This window comes from Centruroides vittatus, unplaced genomic scaffold (genome assembly GCF_030686945.1).
Source record: "Centruroides vittatus isolate TY-2023 unplaced genomic scaffold, ASM3068694v2 scaffold_769, whole genome shotgun sequence".
In the NCBI taxonomy this organism is placed as follows: domain Eukaryota; kingdom Metazoa; phylum Arthropoda; class Arachnida; order Scorpiones; family Buthidae; genus Centruroides; species Centruroides vittatus.
In genome coordinates, this window is record NW_027122717.1 from 1,341,731 (window position 1) to 1,361,665 (window position 19,935).

Genomic DNA, 19,935 nt, shown 5'->3' on the forward strand with positions numbered 1-19,935 from the left:
AAAACAAATATATAACTGGAATCAATTGTGATTAAAGCTGATGTTATTTAAATAAAATATTAAACTCATCAAAGCAATGTTTTATTTGGAATATTATTATGATGTATAAAAAACAAGGACTCAATGTTTTTATCCTTTAAATTCATCTTTGGGAGATGTTCAACTAAACAGTATTCATCACATTTGAAAGCAGAACATCAAATTCATTAGCAACTCTGTTATCTAAAACTACAATTTTCTAATAAAAGCAAACAAATTCAGTTTTTATGGAACAAAAACAAAATAAAAATAGCTTTAATGATACAGAAGAACTGCAACACTGATTTTCCTCTACCTAAATCATTAATTTATAATGATAAAATCAAATTTATATTAATTGACATATTGAAAAAATTTGAAAATTCTTTTTTCTACTTCTTATTTTTAACTTTAAAATTTATTTCAAGAAGTGATGTACAGATTTTTTCAGTCCCAATTACATCAACTACATAGTCTGATTTTAGCAGTGTCATGAAAATGTTCATTATTACTGTTCCTGAATTTTGTATTTCCTACTAATGCATTTTAAAAACCACATGCTTCAATTGTTTTCAGATTCTTCATATATTGTTTCTCTAGTATTTCCTTTTTACTTAAGAAACAATATTCTTCTATAGTTTCTTTTAACAATATCTGCATTTGAAAGCAAACACCAGTTCCTGATAACTGCTGAATATAAAAAGGTGTTCTTTTGTGTATATGATGTTTGATTAAGAATAATCCAAGGAAGGCTTTTAAAAATGATTGAAAATGTTTGTTCTAAATAAATCTGCATTTTGCTGGAGCTTCAAAGGTGTATTCTTTACTGCTATTAATTATATTTTCAGTTGGTTTTTCTACATGGCAATACCAGCCAAAGTTCATAAATACTTTTGCATGATAGTTGTTTTAACTTTTGAAGATGAATTTTATGTAACTCAAAACTATCAAAAATAAAATGATTTATTTACAGTGTTATTATGAATTCTAATCTTATTATCAGTAAATTATTTTTATTAATATAAATTAATTTGTGGAGAAAATGATAATCTCTTTGGATATATTTAAAATGTAATAATATTTTAATATGATTGCAATTTTGATTACATACATAATTTATTAAATATGTGTGTTTTTATAAGTGTTTCTTGAAACATAATTATACATTTGTAATAATCAAAGATTTGAATGAGTATTTTTAGATTGAAAAAATAGTAATGAATTATTTTGAATATTATATTTAAAAAGCTTTAATTTTATAGGATCAGAGTGCCTTCACCTCAAGTCAGTCATCAAAATATTTTAAATGAGATTCTCCAAACACAATCTTTGTTGCATTCAAATTCTCAAAACATTAAAATAGAGAAAGATGGTTCTTTAACATTGAAATCTTCTGAATATACTCAACAAAGACCGCAGAATCCTTTGCAACAATCTACTTCGACTGACAAAAGTAAAACTATACCATCTTGTTCATCTGAATCATCTAGATCTGAGCCAAGGCTTAATCAATGGTATGGAACTTATCAAGCAAATAGAGACTCTGTCACAAATGCAAGCCATTCTGGAAACTGTTATGAAGATCAGCGGTCTGGACATCATTCAAGCATTTGTGGAGATAAGAAGAAAGAATATCATCAGTCAATAAGATCGAAAGATGCAAAATCTCAGAGCGAAGATGAAGTAGATATTTATAGTGATATAGAATCTTTAGGAGATGATATCATTGATGATGAAATAGATGTTTCCACTAATGAGCAATGTAGTATTGCAAATGTTTATAGATGTGATTTACAACTTGATAATATGGAGGATGATAGAGATTCCAGTGAAAATGAACTTATAATTGATGAAGATGCAAAAGAAGAAGATAGTCAAAGTGTTGAATGGAATGAAGATAACAGCAGATGCAGCCCAGAAGAAGAAAATAGTCAAAATAATTTTATAATAAAACAAAATAAGTTGAAATTTGAAACATCAGGATGTAGTAACACCAATATTGAGAACTGTGAATTTTCTAAAATTACAAACTTCCCATCCCAAAATGTTTGTGAAGATAAAAATTATGACTCTCCAAATAGTGGAAATGTTTCATCAGAAGAGATTTTGAATGATGATGACGACGATGATGAAACAATCAATGATGATGAACCACTTGAAAATATGGAACATGAATATGCTTCTTTGGAAGAAGATGATGAAAAATCTAATAAAATTGAAACTGACAATAATTTATTATTAAGTAATGATAAGACTCAGAAACCAGATCTAGAAGTGAACTTACCTTCAGTAAATAATGAAGAAATTAATAAAATTAATGAAGAAGAAAGTTTATCTTCTATAAGTAATGAACAAATCAGTGTGGAAGATAGCTTGTCTTCTGTTACAAATGAACAAATTCATAAACTACATGAAGAAGATAGCTTATCTGTAAGTGGAGAAGTAACTGAGAAAAAGTGTTCTGAAGTAGAATATCAGGAGTTTGACAGCTTAAACAAAGTCAACTTTCTTCCAGAGAGTAATAATTTTTCCAAAAATTTAAATATTTTAACAAGATGTGAAGAAAGTAGCCACTTAATTGATAGTAGGATAGACGAAAGTGACGAAAGCATCAGCAATGGAGATGATTATTATGCAATCAAAAAATGTTTAGACATAAGTGACACGACAGATAATCAAGATCTCAGTAAAAGAGATTTGGACGTTAATCAAAGTGATAGTTTATCTGAATTTAATTCCTTTTGTAAAAGTCCTGAAAATAACAATCAAAGTATGATTGCTAATAAAATAAATATTGAGGATGGTGAAAATGAAAGTCAGGATGACAATATAAATAATGTGAAAGATAGTAAACTTGATTGCAAATTTAAATCAGAGTTAGTCAATTATAAAAATAATGAATCTTTCCTTAACTCTGATGAAAATAAATGCTTGACAATTAATGAAAAACTCAATAAGGAAAATATTGAGGAAAATGAGAATACCTCTAAAACCACAACACATTCCATTTTACCAGCAGAAGATGTTGAAGATATTTCTGAAGATGGAAGTGATGATACAAAATTTAAAGATGGGAGTGACGACTGGGAAATTGATCAAGTATATGATGAAAAATTGGATGATACTTCTCATCATTATGAAGTGAGTGAAAAACAGTTTGAAGAAGTTGAAGAGAGAGTAGCAAAGCTGTTTGGAAGTGAGTACTCTGAACAAGTTCAAGATAAAGATAAACAGGATGATATGATTTATCATGGTATAAAAGATTATACTGGAACAAAATCTCATTCATATGAAGATGAAAGAGAAGAAGGAGAAATTGTTGAAGAAGTGCCTATCATAACTCATAGAAGTAGAAGTCGAAAGCTACACCATAGAGATTCAACCCATCAAGAAGAATTAGAGGATTATGGTGATCATGCTCCAAGAATCAATATTTCTGATTTACCAAGAATTCCAAAGATTAAGAGGGAAAATAAAACTGACATCCCTGAAGAAACAAATGTAGATCCAAAAAGAACAAGTGTGCTGAGTAGAGTTGATTCTGGAAACAATGAAATCAGTTGGAAAAAGCTATCGAGGAGTACAAGAGAAAGAAGTTATAGAGATGGTCGACCTAAAGACAATAAATTGTTGTTTCGTGAAAGAGAAATTAAACAGAAACTTAAAAAAGATGAAGAAAAATCTAAAAAAGAGGAAGACACAAGAAGAAAGGATGATAAATATAAAAGATCAGAAAATGATAAGTGGAGAGAGAAAACAGACCATGAACGTGTGAAAGACAGAAGGGAAAAGTCAAAAGATAATTCTCACGATAAGTCTGAAAAAAAATTAGAAAGAGAATGGAAGATTGATAAGTTTGACGATAAAAAAGAATTGAAAGAGAAATTTTATGAAAAGTCTTATAGAGATGAGAAAAATCACAGAGATAAACATAAACACAAACATAGAGAGAACAAAGACCATAAAAGTGAAAAAGATAAATTTCAAGAAAAACACACTCATGTTCATCATTCTCGTGAAAGAGAACATTCTAAACAGAAAGATCGAAAAAGTAAAAAGACCGATATTGATAAAAAAGAAATTCGGAAAGAAAAATCAGAGAAATCCATAGATAAAAAAGGAAATAAACACGAAAAAAGACATGATGATGAAGGTCATCTTTATTATGATCATAGAAGAAAGGATGGACTACCTTATCCTGAAGTTACAGCAATTGAATCTAAAGAAATATATGCAAAAGGTGATAGTATAATCATTAATGTTAATTTTAATAGAAATACAGACCATGATCAAATTAATGTAGATGACATCAAAAATATTCAAAAGGATGTAAAAAAGACAAAGTTAAAAGATAAATATTTAATTGATCAAAGAGCTGATAAGTTAGATAGCAAGCATGGTAAGCAGAAACATTTTTCAGATTTAGAAGAAAGTGAAATGAGTTTTATGAAACATCAAAAAAATTATGAAAGAAAGAAATCAACAGAAAAAGTTCATGTAGGAGAAATGTTATGGAAAGAAACTGAAGAGAATATACAAGCTCAAGATATCAGTAAGTGTAATACTGATTGTGATGATAGTAATAATTTAGATAATTTTGAAGGAAATGGTTCTCCCATTAGTGATATATCTGATCAAGATCTGGAGAAAGAATCAGAATTATGCAATGATGTATTGTCACCATACAATGATAAAAATATGTCTGCTAGTCCAGCAGTTTCATATGAATCTCCGAAACAAAGATCTCCTTTATTTCCTTCTCCTCCATCTCCAACTGAAAATGATAGTTATGATCCATGTGTTCCTACCAGAAGTCCATTTCTACAACAAGACTCTCCATCCATAATAAATAACTATTCTGCTGATAACAAACCTAAACCTCCACCTTCTCCTGAATTACCACCACTTCCCCTTGAACCAGAACCAATGGATCATTCACCTCAAGATAAAGATCCTAAATTGAGTTGCTTAATAGATAAAACAAACATTAAAGATATGAATTCATCAGATATAATTCCAATTGCTACTCCAGTATCCTGTAGTTCATTATGCCCTTCTCAAACACCTCAATTTACATTACCAAATGTTAAAATTCCACCTCCAAATTATATTCCTCAGTCATCTAATCTTGCATCTAATTCTACTGTACATTCTCTCCTACCTAATATTCAAAATTGGAATGTTGGAAATACTCACATATATTCTCATAATAATCAACCACTTATGCAAGGAAATTTTATTCCACCACATTTATCTCAAGGAAATGTTGTGCCAGCTGGTACAATAATTCCACCATCTATGAATAGACTTGTTCCGGCTCAACATGTACATTCAACAGGTCAGGTTATGACTCAATTCATGCCAACAATTCCCAATATTCGAGTACCACCACCCATTAATGCACAAATTGCAGTCAATCTTAATCAGCAGTCACATTTGATTCATCCGTTCCTTCCAAATCAAGTACACCTTTCTGAAGGACAGCTACCACCAAATGTATCATCTAGTGCTAAAAAATCAACACCTGATGTCACAGAAGTTGTCGATATGGAAGTAGATTCGCCATATAATTCTCCCACTGTGATCAAAACTAATTTACAGCCTTCTCCTACAAAAAACAAGTTTGATATGCTAGCATCTAGTTCTAAAACTCGTTCTCAGTTGCCGTCAGCTGAGAAAAGACATCATGATAAAATGAAAATTCTAACTGAAAAAGTCAAACAATCTCATTTGCTTTCTAAAACTGTTATTAATGCTTTAGATAGAATAAATAAAAAAATAGCAAATAAATTAGAAGCATCTGGGAGCAATGCCAAACGTTCTAAACTGGTTAACAGATCTGAAACTACGAAAGTTAGGCATAGTAGATCGGAAACAACTAAATCAAGTGCTCCTCCCAAGAAAGATTCAAAATCATCCGAGAAGAAAGAAATAATGATCAGAATGGATGAGTCACAATTGACTATACTGGAAGATTTGCCTAGTAGTGCTGTAGAGATGCAAGTTAAAGAAAAAGTAAGTTTTACTTTTATAATATATATTTTAATTCTTACACTATGGGAAGTAAATGGATCTATTTTGTATATCTATCATGAGTTCTTTTGGTCTACAATGAGGATGACCAGGGTTGATGAGCAGGACCTTACCCAGTACAATTTAGAGAATTTTCTGAAATTCAGGCTTAGGCTTAAATATAGTATGTCATGAGTAGCAGGCTGACATTTTTACTTCTTAAATTATCTAGCCTTTATTAGCCTTATCTGAATTGTATTGATATCCAAAAAATTATGACATTAAATTTTATTCCTAATAATTGCTATTTTAAAGTTTAATTCTCAAACAAAAGTTAAGTTTTCAATTTTCTAAAAAAAATTTTTTTGTCTTGTGTTCTCCCATTATCTTCTAAGTAAAGTAAAGTTTAACATTATCTTTAGTGTAAAGTTTTAGAACAAAATTTTTTATATACTGTACATATTTCCAATTGCAATTGTGAGATCCCACTCACTATAATCAGGATGGTTAAGACTTTTATGTTAAGATGACTGGTTGAGAGATCGCAAAATCTTTGTCTACTTCAGGAGCCTGACACCAGTTTGGATAGAAGGGAAAAATCATGTACTAACTTGCAATATTTTGAAAATTATACCGATCCAAGTGGCTTATGAATCCAGGAAAGATTTGAAATCTTTCATGAATAAGACAATAGAACTAGACCGGAAACATTTTTATCATATATAAACATATTTATTTAAATTCAATAATATATAAGTACCTTCAAAAATGATAAATATAAACACAACACAAATGTTAAACAATCTCTAAAATATCAAGGATCTTATAGAATAAATCTACTATATGTATATATATTTTTTTATCAACATATCAAATGTATCTAAAATTGAAGAGAGTTTATAGGTTTGAGAAAAATGCAATACCTTATTTCTTTTCTTCTGAGTCATTGATGGGGCTGGCGGCATTTTTCTGTATTTGGTGGGAAAACTCCTTTTTATTTGGACACCAACTTTCCTGGAAGTTATGTTTTCAAATCATTGGTGGTGTTGTTGGCATTGATCCCATTTATAGGGTATTTGTCCGACCAATCATTTGGGGCTATTCAAGTCACCTTAGGAGAGAAACAAGGAACTTCCTTGTGGAGTTAATATCAAAGTCAGCATATCTCAGGAACCTCTTTTAAAGTCAAAAAAAAAAAGTTTGTCTGTGATTAACATAAATGTTTCCTGTTTAACAAAATTTTAAAATTTTCTGTTTAACCAAAAAATTGGTCCCTAGGTTTTCACACAATAAAAGTTTATAGATGCTTTATTATCTATAAATTATCAGCTTTTTTTGTATATATTTAAACTTAAAACTTGTTAATGCACTTTTCTAAAAACAGTTGGCATATTCAGAAAGTATACAGTGCGTCCTGTAAGTCTGGAACAATAGGAATTGCATTAATCTTTTTTTATTCTTTGTAAAATAGGGCTGGTGGAAATACAGTAGTAACAATGTAAAAACACGTAAACAGATAATAAGAATATCTTCTTTACTCACCATGTCCAATCACCAGGAACAAACTATTCTCCACAGCAGAGACAACCTTTCTTTAGAGGCTATGCCTCTGCCAAATTATGTAAAACAGTCTAAAATGTCCACAGGTGACAATCCCTTCACAATTAAAAATATAAGATTTCTTTGTAAAATAGGGCTGGTGGAAATACAGTAGTAACAACATTTTTAATTGTGAAGGGATTGTCACCTGTGAACATTTTAGATTGTTTTACATAATTTGGCAGAGGCGTAGCCTCTAAAGAAAGGTCGTCTCTGCTGGGGCAAAATAGTTTGTTCCTGATGATTGGACATGGCGAGTAAAGAAGATATTTTTATTATCTGTTTACATGTTTTTACTGCATTAATCTTTGTTTATTCTTTTACAGATGAAGTATTGTGCTGAACAAGGAGGAACAAATTAGTTATTTTGATGATGGGGACCCATAGTCAGCACAAAGCTGCTGAAGAGTTTAACAGGCTGCATCCAGATTGCTGTGTCTGATTGGTGGAAAGTATGATGCATCCTGTTAAACTCTTCGCCAACTTTGTGATGATTGTGGGTCCACATCATCAAAATAACTTGAATTCATTCCTCCTTACTCAGCATCATGCTTTACCTGTAAAAGATTAAACAAAGATTAACATAACTCTTATGGTTAGACTTACGGGACACTTTGTATATAGTATATTGTGTTTTTAATATTTGAATATTTGCTCAGAATCTATCATTGAGTATTTAAACATACAAAAAGAAACATTTACATAGGAAGTTCCATAAATTTCCAACCTAACCTACTGTACATGACTGGAAGACATCTCAAGACAAGTATATAAAAGATTAATGTCTTATTAGTGTTTGAGGAAAATTTAATGGCTATAGTATCAAAAAGTGTTTCATAGTGGACTTCTGTCTACGACAGAATAGCAAATATTAATTAAACTAGAATATCGGGCAGTCATTACAGGGCTTAAAGTGACTCTCTTTTTTAGCTTTTTTTCATAGCTCCTCTCTTTTTTAGCTTTTTCTGAGAAAAACGCACTTTTTTAGCTTTTTTCACTTTCCATGTGAATTTTTTTTTCATAAATGCGCTCAGGAGCGAAATACTGACCGGCACGTGCCCGTATGCCTTATGTATCGTGCGCGACATGATAAGGCATTGTCGTATACACATGTAGTGTACTACATTTATATAGACTAACAAAACGAGGAGCTTTCCAAAGCTTGATATTCTGCACAAGCTGTAGGAATTTGCACGTGGGTTCTCCTTGCTTGTATCCTTGTGAAATACTGATCTCCGCGGCGCTTCGATATAATCACGTTGCATTAAGACATAAGTACACTTCTAGTTCGGTGTTAAGAGTGATTTTTATACAGCATTATTTTTAGCATTTGTATTTATTTAAGTGCAGTGGACAAAAGAAAGAAATAGATTTTATTTAATACTAACAGTAGAAACTCATGTTTTAGCAACGGAAAATTGTTTAGAACCCAATACTTTCTGAAGTAAGTTGCTAAGCAAACTTCTTCCCACCCGCCTGCTATTCTTTAGCTTAAACGATGACATTATTCATTTTGACTACCGTAGAAAAACCGAAAATGATGATTGTTGAGCGAAAATAAATTTGATTTCTACTGTAACCCCGCATTTCTTTATGCAGCGCTCGAGAAGTGCTTTACAGCGAACACACTGAAACTGGTTTCTAATTGGCCAACATTGCTCGCGACGTCATTTCGCTACATTCTCGCTGCATAAAGAAACGCGGCCTTATTATTAAATAAAACGTTGTAGGACACTCGTTTCAAAGCTGGTATCTTTCTAGCACTCTGTAAAATTAAAGATCGAGCGAATCTCGTGCCAGGAAATACAAGATTTTAAACTAATACCCTAAATATTAATAACTTCTGTAGAGACAATCTTTAGACAAAGACAAAAGTTTGGTTTTAAGTGGGTGCTTATATATTAAGTATGCACCATGGTTTTCTGCATTCTAACGGTGTCCTTCATTTTCCATTTCGACAGAAACTATAAAACTCGTCACGCGCATGCGCATTCGAACAGCTGCGGTCACTCTGACACCAAATTAAAAAATTAATTTGTAAATATTTAGCGTCGAAAAATCGCTATTTTCACTTTAATCTAGCTTTTCGATATGCTTCTAGTCGAACTCAGTCAAAAAATTAATTTAATTATAATTTATTGAAGATTTTAATATTTTAATATTAGAAAGTAATTAGCATAAATTACATGGTGTCATGTCTCATCTTCGCTCCTGTTCAAGTTTATTGTCCTATACACGCACCGATGTTCATTTTTACTTCTGCTGGGGTTTTATTTCAACCTCGACCGTTTGGTTACGCAAAGTGGGGAGACGGGCGTCACGTGACCGCGTACCTGACTTTTTACAAGTTTCCTTACCTCAAAAGAAACTTATATTTTTTCTCAATTTTAATTATTATTAATTAACAGTTTTGATGGATTTTTATATTTTTGTATTATCTAAAGTTGCAGATATAAATGCGTAAAACTTTATTTAAAAAATTGTTTTTCTTATATTTTAAAATTCAAAAATAAATTAAACATCGGAAATGCTAAACTGTAAGTACAGTGTGTTTTACATTATCATTGCGAACAGATACAGCCAATTATTTTATAAACGTATTTATTATTTTAATTTTTATAAATTATTTAATTTGATGCAACGTGATCAATTAATTACTGTGGTGCGTTAACATGGGCGTAGCCAGGAAGGGGCATGGGTGGGCACGCCCCCTCCAGTTAACCTGGTGCCTCTCCTCAGAAAATTACAGCCCGGCCCCCCACAGTTAACTTGGTGCCCCTCCCCAGAAAATTACAGCCTCTACTAGGCCCCCATAACAAACTCTGGCTACACCAATGCATGTTAATTAATATGGAGGCGAGACTCGATTCAATTACTTTTTCATTTCAGATGTTAATTACAGTGTTATTTTAATGTAATTTTATACATAATGTATGTTTATTATAATTAATAAATCTATATAGGAATAATATCTGTGTCTAATAAAACAAAGTGGTTATAAAAATAAAAAGCGTGCGTTCCATCTCGATCTTTTGTAAGCGAAATTTTATGATTTTAATTTTTTTAAAATGAGATTTTTATTTATAATTTCTGTAATTTGATCTATAACAGCAAAAAACTAAACTTATCAAATATCAACTTTCTGTAAATAATTTCATCATTTACTTATTAATGTCAGATTTGTTAAATTTCATGGGATTGTATTATTTTTCAACTTCAGGGTAGTAGAAAGCTTTGTATATTTTCTCCCGTGAAAGTAATAGACTCTGCCGGTTCCCCACTGTGAAGGACAACAAACTGCTAAATGTTTAATTACATTGTTTTCATAAACTCTCTTCTCTGTCAGTTGTGGGTCGAATGACTAACAAATTGTTTTATTGTATTCAGGGGAATAGATTTGGAGACTAGTATTACCAGTAATGAATTCTGTAATTTTATTTTTAATCATTTAAAAAATATTGATAAAATTACCAAATAAATGATTGGGTCACAATTACTAGTGGTATTGCTATATAACAGACATGGGCAAATGTGACTCCGAGAGCCGCATGCGGCTCTTTTTGAGTTTTATGTGGCTCTTGGTGAAAGTGTTAATTTCTGCTTTTTATTATTATTTTTACAGTTTTATTCCACAATTTTGTGAAAATATGTTTATTAAAAAAATTCAATACTTGTTTTATATTATATAATAAAATCGAGGTACAGAACTGCAGTACAGAATAAAAAAGTACAGAACTGCGGCTCCCATGCATTTTGCAAAACCTACATTTTGGCTCCCACTGAACTTTTGCTTGCCCACCCCTACTATATAATGAACATGCAACCCACTGATTCTGCCAGAAGTTGTTTTTTTTTCTTCTTTAATTACATTTTTTTTATGAAGAAATCAAAAAATGTACCTTGAAATAAATGGCATTTGAAATTTGGCATGTTATATGGAAATACATTCTGGTAGTTAGGTTACTATTCCATTTGCTTTGCTGTGTAACAGTGGGAATTCTGTACGGGGCACATGAAAACTTAATGTGGGCCTGTTCTGGCTTAATGCAGTCTTACTGGTCACTTTTCTGGAGTATAAACTCAGCCTAACTATTTTCATATTTAATCTTATCAGTCCACTTAATAATCAATCTAATATCATATGCAATGTTATTGATACAAAATGTGTGCGCGTTTGTGTGTGTTTTTTCAATAACGCCTGTTTTCGTTCATTTTAACACTATTAGCTTTTTTAGCTTTTTTTCAGTGTGAACTCTCTTTTCTCACTTTTTTTTATTGCCACGACTGCTTTAAGCCCTGTCATTAAATTTTTTTACGAAAGAAGACAAAGTACCCATGTCTATATCATGTGTATGGAGAAGCTTTGCTATCATATACCACCATCAAAGAATGAACTAAATGTTTTTGATTAGGACAAGAATTCCTTGAAGATGAAATGAGATCTAATTGTACAGTAGATGCAGTAACATTGGAAAAATTAGCATGGTGGAGGAGTTGGTTCTTTCAGATTGCTGGCTGAAAGTGAAAGAAATAGCAGCAATGATACTTATTGGATACAAGTATTTGGGATATACTTCATGAGCATCTACGCATGAGCAAAGTCAGCACAAGACGGGTTCCCAAACTTTTTCTGCTGACAGTGTTAGCAATGTGTAGACAGTGCACAGTCAACTTTGGACCTCAATGAAGCAAGTGAAGTTGATTTTTTAAAATCTGTTTTTATGGAGATGAAACTATGGTCCTTTTTTATGACTCCTTTTCCAAAATGGAGTCAGTAGAGTGGCAAAGACTATTGGAAGGAGCCCAAAAAAAGGCTGAAGTGTCACCATTAACTAAGAAGGTCATGGCCGGCAACCATTTTTTGAGACTGTAAGGCATATTAATGGTGGACTTTAAAGAAAGAAATACTACTGTAAATGCAATATATTATTCAATGTTGTTACATCAGTTTAATGCAAAGATATGTGAAAAATGACAAGGAAAATTAACAAGAGAAATGAATTTGTTACATGACAACAAAAATCATGCGTCTTGTTTGCATTGCTCATTTGCTCAAGCTGCTGTTTGGGATTGTGGCTTTGTGCAGCTCAATCGCCCACATTACAGCCAGATTTGGCCATGTCAAACTATTGTTTGTTTTCAGATTTAAAAAAAGCCTTTTGAGGAAGACACTTGACAGTGATGAGGAATTGCAGACAGTAGTAATGCACCATTTTAAACAAAAATCTTCAGTGAAAGAGAAATTAAACAGGGTCATCAAGGTAAATTAAGATCAGAAGGGGCCATTAGCAAAAAAGATTGAGAATCACTGTTCTAAAGTTTAACTCATTTGAATATTTTAATTAATATGAATAATTTTAAGTCTGGCAGAATTTAATTTGTTTCACATCTTCATTAATAAACCAACTTTGATAAATTGAATTTAAGTAGGAATTTATTGGCTATATTGAATTTTCTCATTACAAAATAAAATGTGTGTTAATCATAGAAATTAAAATATTTATATTAAATTATGAAATATATTTTATAAATAATTATTCTTTACAGTTTTTAAAGAAATTAAACCGACAGGAAAGAGTTGTTGAAGAAGTAAAACTTGCTTTGAAACCTTATTATAGCAGGCGAGAAATAGATAAAGAAGAATATAAAGAAATAATGAGAAAATCAGTACCAAAGGTAAATTATTAATTTTTAAATTATATGAAAGTAATGCAACTTATTAAAGTAACTGAAAATTTTTCAGTATACAGTACAAATCATCTACATAATATGAAATTCTTATCATACTCAGTCATTAGCATCTTAGAAATAAAATATACAATGGAAACTTTTTATCTGAATTTGCTGGGACCAGCATCTTTTGAAATTTTGATAATCCAGAAACTCATTTTTGTGTTTTTGGTAGAACATCAAGCACTGTGCATTTAGTTTCATGAATTATAAATACTGTAATACAATTACTGTATTTGAACATAAATTAATTTAGAAGTGTTGAACACAAGATCGTGTTAATAACAAACACATGGCTTTTTCCACCTTTATTTAGTTCATACGCAAATTTTCTCTTCTTTCTGGTGGTATTCACCGTTTCTATAACAATGGTTATTGTTGATTTGTATAAAAGCCATGTGATTGCTATTAACACAATCTTGTGTTCAACACTTCTAAGACAATACAACACGGTTTCACAACAAATCAATAAATTAATTTATTCAAAATCGAATACATTTTTTGCAAAACCATCTCATAATTCAGTTTCCATTGTTTTGTATAAATTCTTTATTAATATGTACTATACCTTTTATAAATGTGCTTTAAGCTTAAAGCATTCCTTCATGTTTTCCTTTGTAAGATAATGCTAGAAACAGAATTTTAAGAGTATTAATATAGATGAAACAATCATGGAAGAGTGAAATAAACTCTTATAGATTTTAGAAAGTAAAAAACCTTTGTTTCAAAATCTATAATTATTTAGCTTCCTAAAGATATTATAAATTTTTGAAATTGTCTAACAACCAGCACACACTATTAGTTTTACAATTCTTTGTTCAGTTTAATAAATTGACTACTCAGATCTAATACACATTTGAAGTACACATATTCATCTTATCAATAACTTGTTTGCTTTATTTTCATGTCTTGTCTTTTTATATTTATTTATGTTTTACTAATGATTGATGTAGTTTGTCCTAATTATGAGGATTGATTGATGTAAGGATGGGGGATTCTGGTTTAACCCCTCTTCACATACAGGATATAAATATTAATCTGTCTTCAAAGTTAATGAGTACATAAATACTTTAACTTTTCAAAATATGGTGTTCTCAATGTGATAAGCCTGTTCTCAGTTGCTTGAAAGAGAAGAAAATTTGATGTACAAAAAACCAAGGAAAAGATTGTTGTGATACATGTTTTAGTAATGAAACCAAAAATTTGAGAGAGAAATTAGTATCATGTTAAAACGAAGCAGCAGCAGCTGCAAAGACATCATTGTCAGATGAGAAACTGATATTTGAAATGGATATGCAAAGTGTCTTATTATGTCCAAACCTTGATGCATCTGCTGTGTACTTGTTAAAAGCAGAAATTGCAAGTGTACAATTCTTTCTTTTGCTTGAATGATAAGGCTGTGTGTGTGTGTGGCATGAGGCCAATGGCAAAGTCACATCCAATTAAATTAGGTCATGCATTGTTGACTATCTTGGTAATTCCTGACCAATACAGACAAGTAACTTATTTCAGATGTATGTGGTTATCAAAATTGAAACAAGACTTTGGCAAATCCTTGTCATACCCAGCTATTGAAAAACAAATTATTTTTGAGTAACTGTAATTCATAAAGGTCACACTCATATGGAAGTGGATAATTACTTCAAGCTATCTATCCATCAACTTCAGCTGATTGTCAGAAAAATGAAAAATGTTTTATCCCAAGAAATCATATGAGATCATGCAAGTGCATTATGCATTTTCCAAAAACTATGACTACCTGTCAAGAAATTATGCCAGTAAATTTCAGATTGTGCCTTCCAATTCCAATTTGTGATCTGTCAGAAAGAACACCTTATGACTCCTTGAACTCAGATTAAGTCTATTTATTTGACGACTATGTACAATATGTACAACGATGCTTCTTGCTTGCTTCTCACAACACAGTCTTAGGCCAGGCTTGTTTCTCTTGATTCCAACAGTTGCATTGTCTTATAATTTAATTTTAGATCTGTTAGCCAACCAATCTGAAGCTGAGTTGGTAGTGTTATCTCCACTGCGTTATCATCCCATTGTGGGTGGTGATTAAATTTACTGGGCAAAAAGAAGCAAATGCATGGCAGGGGAATGCTAGAGGCAGAGTACTGAACAGTGACCATAGGCGAAGGTTGGGGGCACTAACAAAACCGTTCCCTTTCCTCTTTTAATACAGGTAAGAAGAAACATTGCATTTAATGGTAAGGACATGAAGGATGCATTTCACAGAAAAGTTTTTCTAAGAATATTTCAAACTTTTCTGACATAAAGTAAAATGGATTAGGGGACATTGGAAATAACTTTGTGGAATCAAGGGAATGATGGCTTGAAAGTTTGGGAATCACCGATCTACATGATTGACGTACTGTACTTGTTTTATTAACATCATAAAACCTTCAGGAGGCAGTTTTTTCTATACTGTCATTTTAATACACACGTGGTATTAGTAAAAACAAAAACCTTAATAATTCCAGCATTAAAAATATTTAATAAAAACGTTTTTATTAAATATTTTTAATGCTGGAATTATTAAGGTTTTTGTTTTTAATAGTTATTTTTCCAGTAGCTATTTTTGTTTATGTGGTATTAGTTTGCCAGCAATGATGTTTTGTTTCACAAAGTTTTTATGGATTGTAATGTCAAAATGTCTCAGGTGACATTGTCTTCTCAATAAATGGAAATTTAATAACTGAGTTAGAAAAGGGTCTATACTTAAAGGAAAGAAATTAGTTGGCAATATTTTGAAAAATACTTTTGAGAGACAGGTAGGAAGAAATGGGTAGGATTGATAGTTTATCCAGTGGTTCAGTAATTGATGTAGAATCATTAAAAATTATAATTATTAAGTTAGATAAGAGATGGCACCTAATATCTACCTCTAATACCAGAGTACTTAGTATGTAATCATTAATAATAGCATATTTATAGTCCAATTAATTTACGGCAATTGTTTGGTTGAGAAAGTGTTTTTGCTAACTCATAAGCTGAATAACATTCTGGCTATCACAATTGGTTCATCTGCAAATTGTTTGATCTCATTTCCATCAGAATTCTTATGTGAATGACATTCTTGGTAGTAAGGCCATGTATTCCACCCTGCATTATTGAAAGCACAGCAGATTTTTGCTTCCTTACTTCCCGAGATGAGTCTTGGCTGGGATGGGGTTTCCTGATACAAATTCCTGTCATTGATACATCGAAAACTGTTTGCACATGTTGAGCCAGATTGAGCAATTGCATTTCTCATATATTAATCCATAATCCAGTGTTTTTCAACCAAGGTGCCGCGGCGCCACGATTGGGGTGTCGCAAAGTTTAGGACCTTTAGGCATTTTCGTGGAAATTTACTTAAGTGTAGTTCAAGATAACTCATTGTCAGTATTTCGACAAAGTTCAATGGACTTAAATTTTGATTTTAAACATGTAGAAACACTATTTTTGCATCAAAATGCTACTTCAAACTGTCAGTTTTTAAAATTTTTTTTCCCAGGGAGGGAGTTCCCTCCCCGAACCCCACCCCAGTGTCGTGCATAATATTTATTTTTGCAAAAAATTCATCTGTCCCCCCATTAGCCTCCCCTTATTCAGATTCTAGACCTGCCGCTGGTCAAGGGTGCCACGATTTTTTATTTTTCAATCGGGTGCCACTCAATGAAAAAGGTTGAAAAACACTGCCATAATCTGTAGTTCTTGAATTTATTATAAATATCAATTAACAATTTTCCAGTGATATTTGGATTTGTACATTAATGACTTAATGCACTGGTGGCTAATTGATCGGTGTTGGACAGGTTTAGTCTTGCATGTGGATTTTCTCTAGGAGTTCTGGCATATTTTTCTAAGTTGCATGACAAATACATGGGTCATTGATATAAACTAAAACAACAATATATTCTATTGACAACAGAACAGCAGAGTATGTTTACTGTCAATTATCTTCTAATACCCTTTTCTCTGTTTAAGTTTGTAGCATCTAATTGCATTTAGCATTCCCGCACAATGTCTAGGCATTACCACTTTTGTCAATGAATGTAACGAAATATTTATATCACACACATTATAACTGCTTACTGATTCCACATTTCTTGTAACAAACCTAATCCTAATCCCAATACTTCCTCCTCATAATTTGAAGAGCAATTGGCCTCAGTACAACAGCCTCCAAAATATTTTCGTGTATAAATTATAATGTTTCAATAATTAAAAATATTTGTATACAGCTTTATGTGTAATTATTGTATTTATGTAAAGAATGACAAAATTAGAACATTGAACTAGTGTCTTCTGTTGCAATAGTCAATGTAATTGTCAAACCCTTTTTTGTTTGACAGTGGCTCAACACCTAACAATTTCAGAGCTGATGACACAAATACATTTTTACAAAAAATTGGTAGTTAAAAGAATTATATGAATTTTTTTCTTGTTTAACATTTCAAATCAGTACAGGCAGCCTCAGAATTACAATAATTGCTATTTAGTTTTCATGTAAAGAATACATCGATTTTTTTTTTTTCCAAATTTAAACCAAATTGCTTGCAAGTTAATTTTGAGTTTGATGGATTATTTAAGTTCCTATGATATGTGGTTAAACTCATATTTTAACCTTTTATTGTCAGTTTTCTGTGGCACACTGGTGTAATGTGAACTTTTACATATTTTGTTAATTTCAAGTTTTATTTATATATTTCTATCACAGTTGTTGAGTTTCTTATGCTTGTATTTCATCCTCTATGGCAGCACTGATGAAATAAACAATCATCTTATTCTTTATTACAAGCCACACATTTTTATGTTCTAAGAAATTATATGTAAAATAAATTTGCTCACAGGTGTTGATGTCTGTTTAATAATAGAATTACTGTTAATAGGTTAGTGGCATTATGTATCATATTATACATTTTTGAGGGGAATAACATTTTGGTGTGTTGTGTTATGGATGTGCTGCAAGTAGAAAAAGGTTGCAGGACACTGGTCTAGACGAAGGTTAACCATTTTACTCAGTTACTGTTTGAATATACATTGTTATTTTCTGTCAATGGTTGTAATTTAAATGAACTTCAGACAAGAACTATAAGTCTAGATTAGTCAGAAATAAAACTATGTAAATGTATACATGCTCATTGAACTTCATTTCATATTTTATAGGACAGTTTAGTTATAATTGGATAAAAAATTTATTTTCATACACTTTTGTTGCAATAATGAAGAATCCTTAATATTTTTTCTTACAACTTTCCATCCAACTCACTGCACTGTTTAAAAAACTTCTGTATAAATATTAAATTATAGTATTTCCTCTTATGTAAGTGATATTTTTACATCAATGTAACACCGTTTTGTCACTTGATTGGTATGATAAAATAAGCTTGTTATTCAATAGCCTGGTTCTTAGCTTAAATTTTAGTACTTTGCAGCATGTGTATTTAAGTTACTAGAATTTTTAACTTTTGGATATTGTACAAGATAATTGAGTAGCTACACTTCATAATCACTGATGTTGCAGTTCATTGTAAGGAAAAATAAAAATTGTTAAAGGTAAACTTTACAAATAATATAATCATTTTACTGTCTCAAACTTTGATGCTTTAAACTGGATTAATTATGTAATTTCTTATTGAAATCACCCTTACTTTTAAACTAAGAATCTCTCTGCTTACTGATTTTGCAATGATCAGTTTAATATTTCAGCTAAAACGTCATTTCTAATAAAATTGATTTGAATTACTTCTCATGAATACATTATAAATACTATGTCTAAACTGTAATCAAAATGATATTCATGAATATAAAATGGTTGCATTACTTTCAAATTAAGTCTTAATGTATTTAATTACTAATTACAAATTTTGCAAAAACAGGTTTGTCATAACAGATCTGGTGATATAAATCCTGTAAAAATTAAAACATTAATTGAGGGATACATAAAGAAATTCAAACATCAGCAGAAGAAGAGTGGAAAACTGCAGAAAACAAAGATATCGTGATTTTTCTAAATTTGTTTTGTTTTTTAGTCGCGTATAATTCTGGCAAGATGCCTGTCCTGGGTTCGACCGCCTGCCAGGAATCAGTTTTTCCAAAACACTTGACGTGCTTGGCGTCAAGTTGTCATTCTTGAAAGGACAGTTACTCAAAATGAGATTCTATACTACTATTACATTAAGTAGAAATTAATGTATAAAAAAAACAAGGGGAATGAAGACTTATGGATAATCAAGATGTGTAAAATAATCGTGGTGTTGTATTTTATCTATAACATAGTTTAGAATTGTGCAAACCTTTTTATTTGGTCTCACTATTGTGATTAAAAGTATCTATCAATCTATTTAAATTCCAGTTGCACAAGACAGGAATGCTCTGGCTTTTACTTAAGAAGTATTGTAAAGAAAAATAGTGAATAAAGTTAAATTTATTTTTTTGGTAGTCTTGAAATCAATTTCTTTTTAAACGATAATGGCAACATTACAAATATTCTATCACGTCATCAAGAGAAAGTTGTAACTAATTAAATATATTTCATAAATTGTTTTGTAAAATTAAAAGATTTTACTGTACTTCATTCTT

At 31.0% G+C, this 19,935-nt stretch overlaps 1 protein-coding gene across 2 annotated transcripts in view; it reads left to right on the forward strand.

Moving 5' to 3' along the window:
- LOC136989867 (uncharacterized) overlaps nt 1-19,794 on the forward strand; it is a 77,218-nt gene extending 57,424 nt beyond the window's left edge. For both annotated transcript variants that reach the window (XM_067288153.1, XM_067288152.1), the window contains exons 10-12: nt 1,281-6,033; nt 13,177-13,305; nt 19,233-19,794. In XM_067288153.1, the coding sequence (XP_067144254.1) occupies nt 1,281-6,033; nt 13,177-13,305; nt 19,233-19,358 (5,008 nt within the window). In that variant the 3' untranslated portion in view covers nt 19,359-19,794. The remainder of the gene's footprint in view (nt 1-1,280; nt 6,034-13,176; nt 13,306-19,232) is intronic.
- The last annotated feature ends 141 nt before the right edge of the window (nt 19,795-19,935 follow it).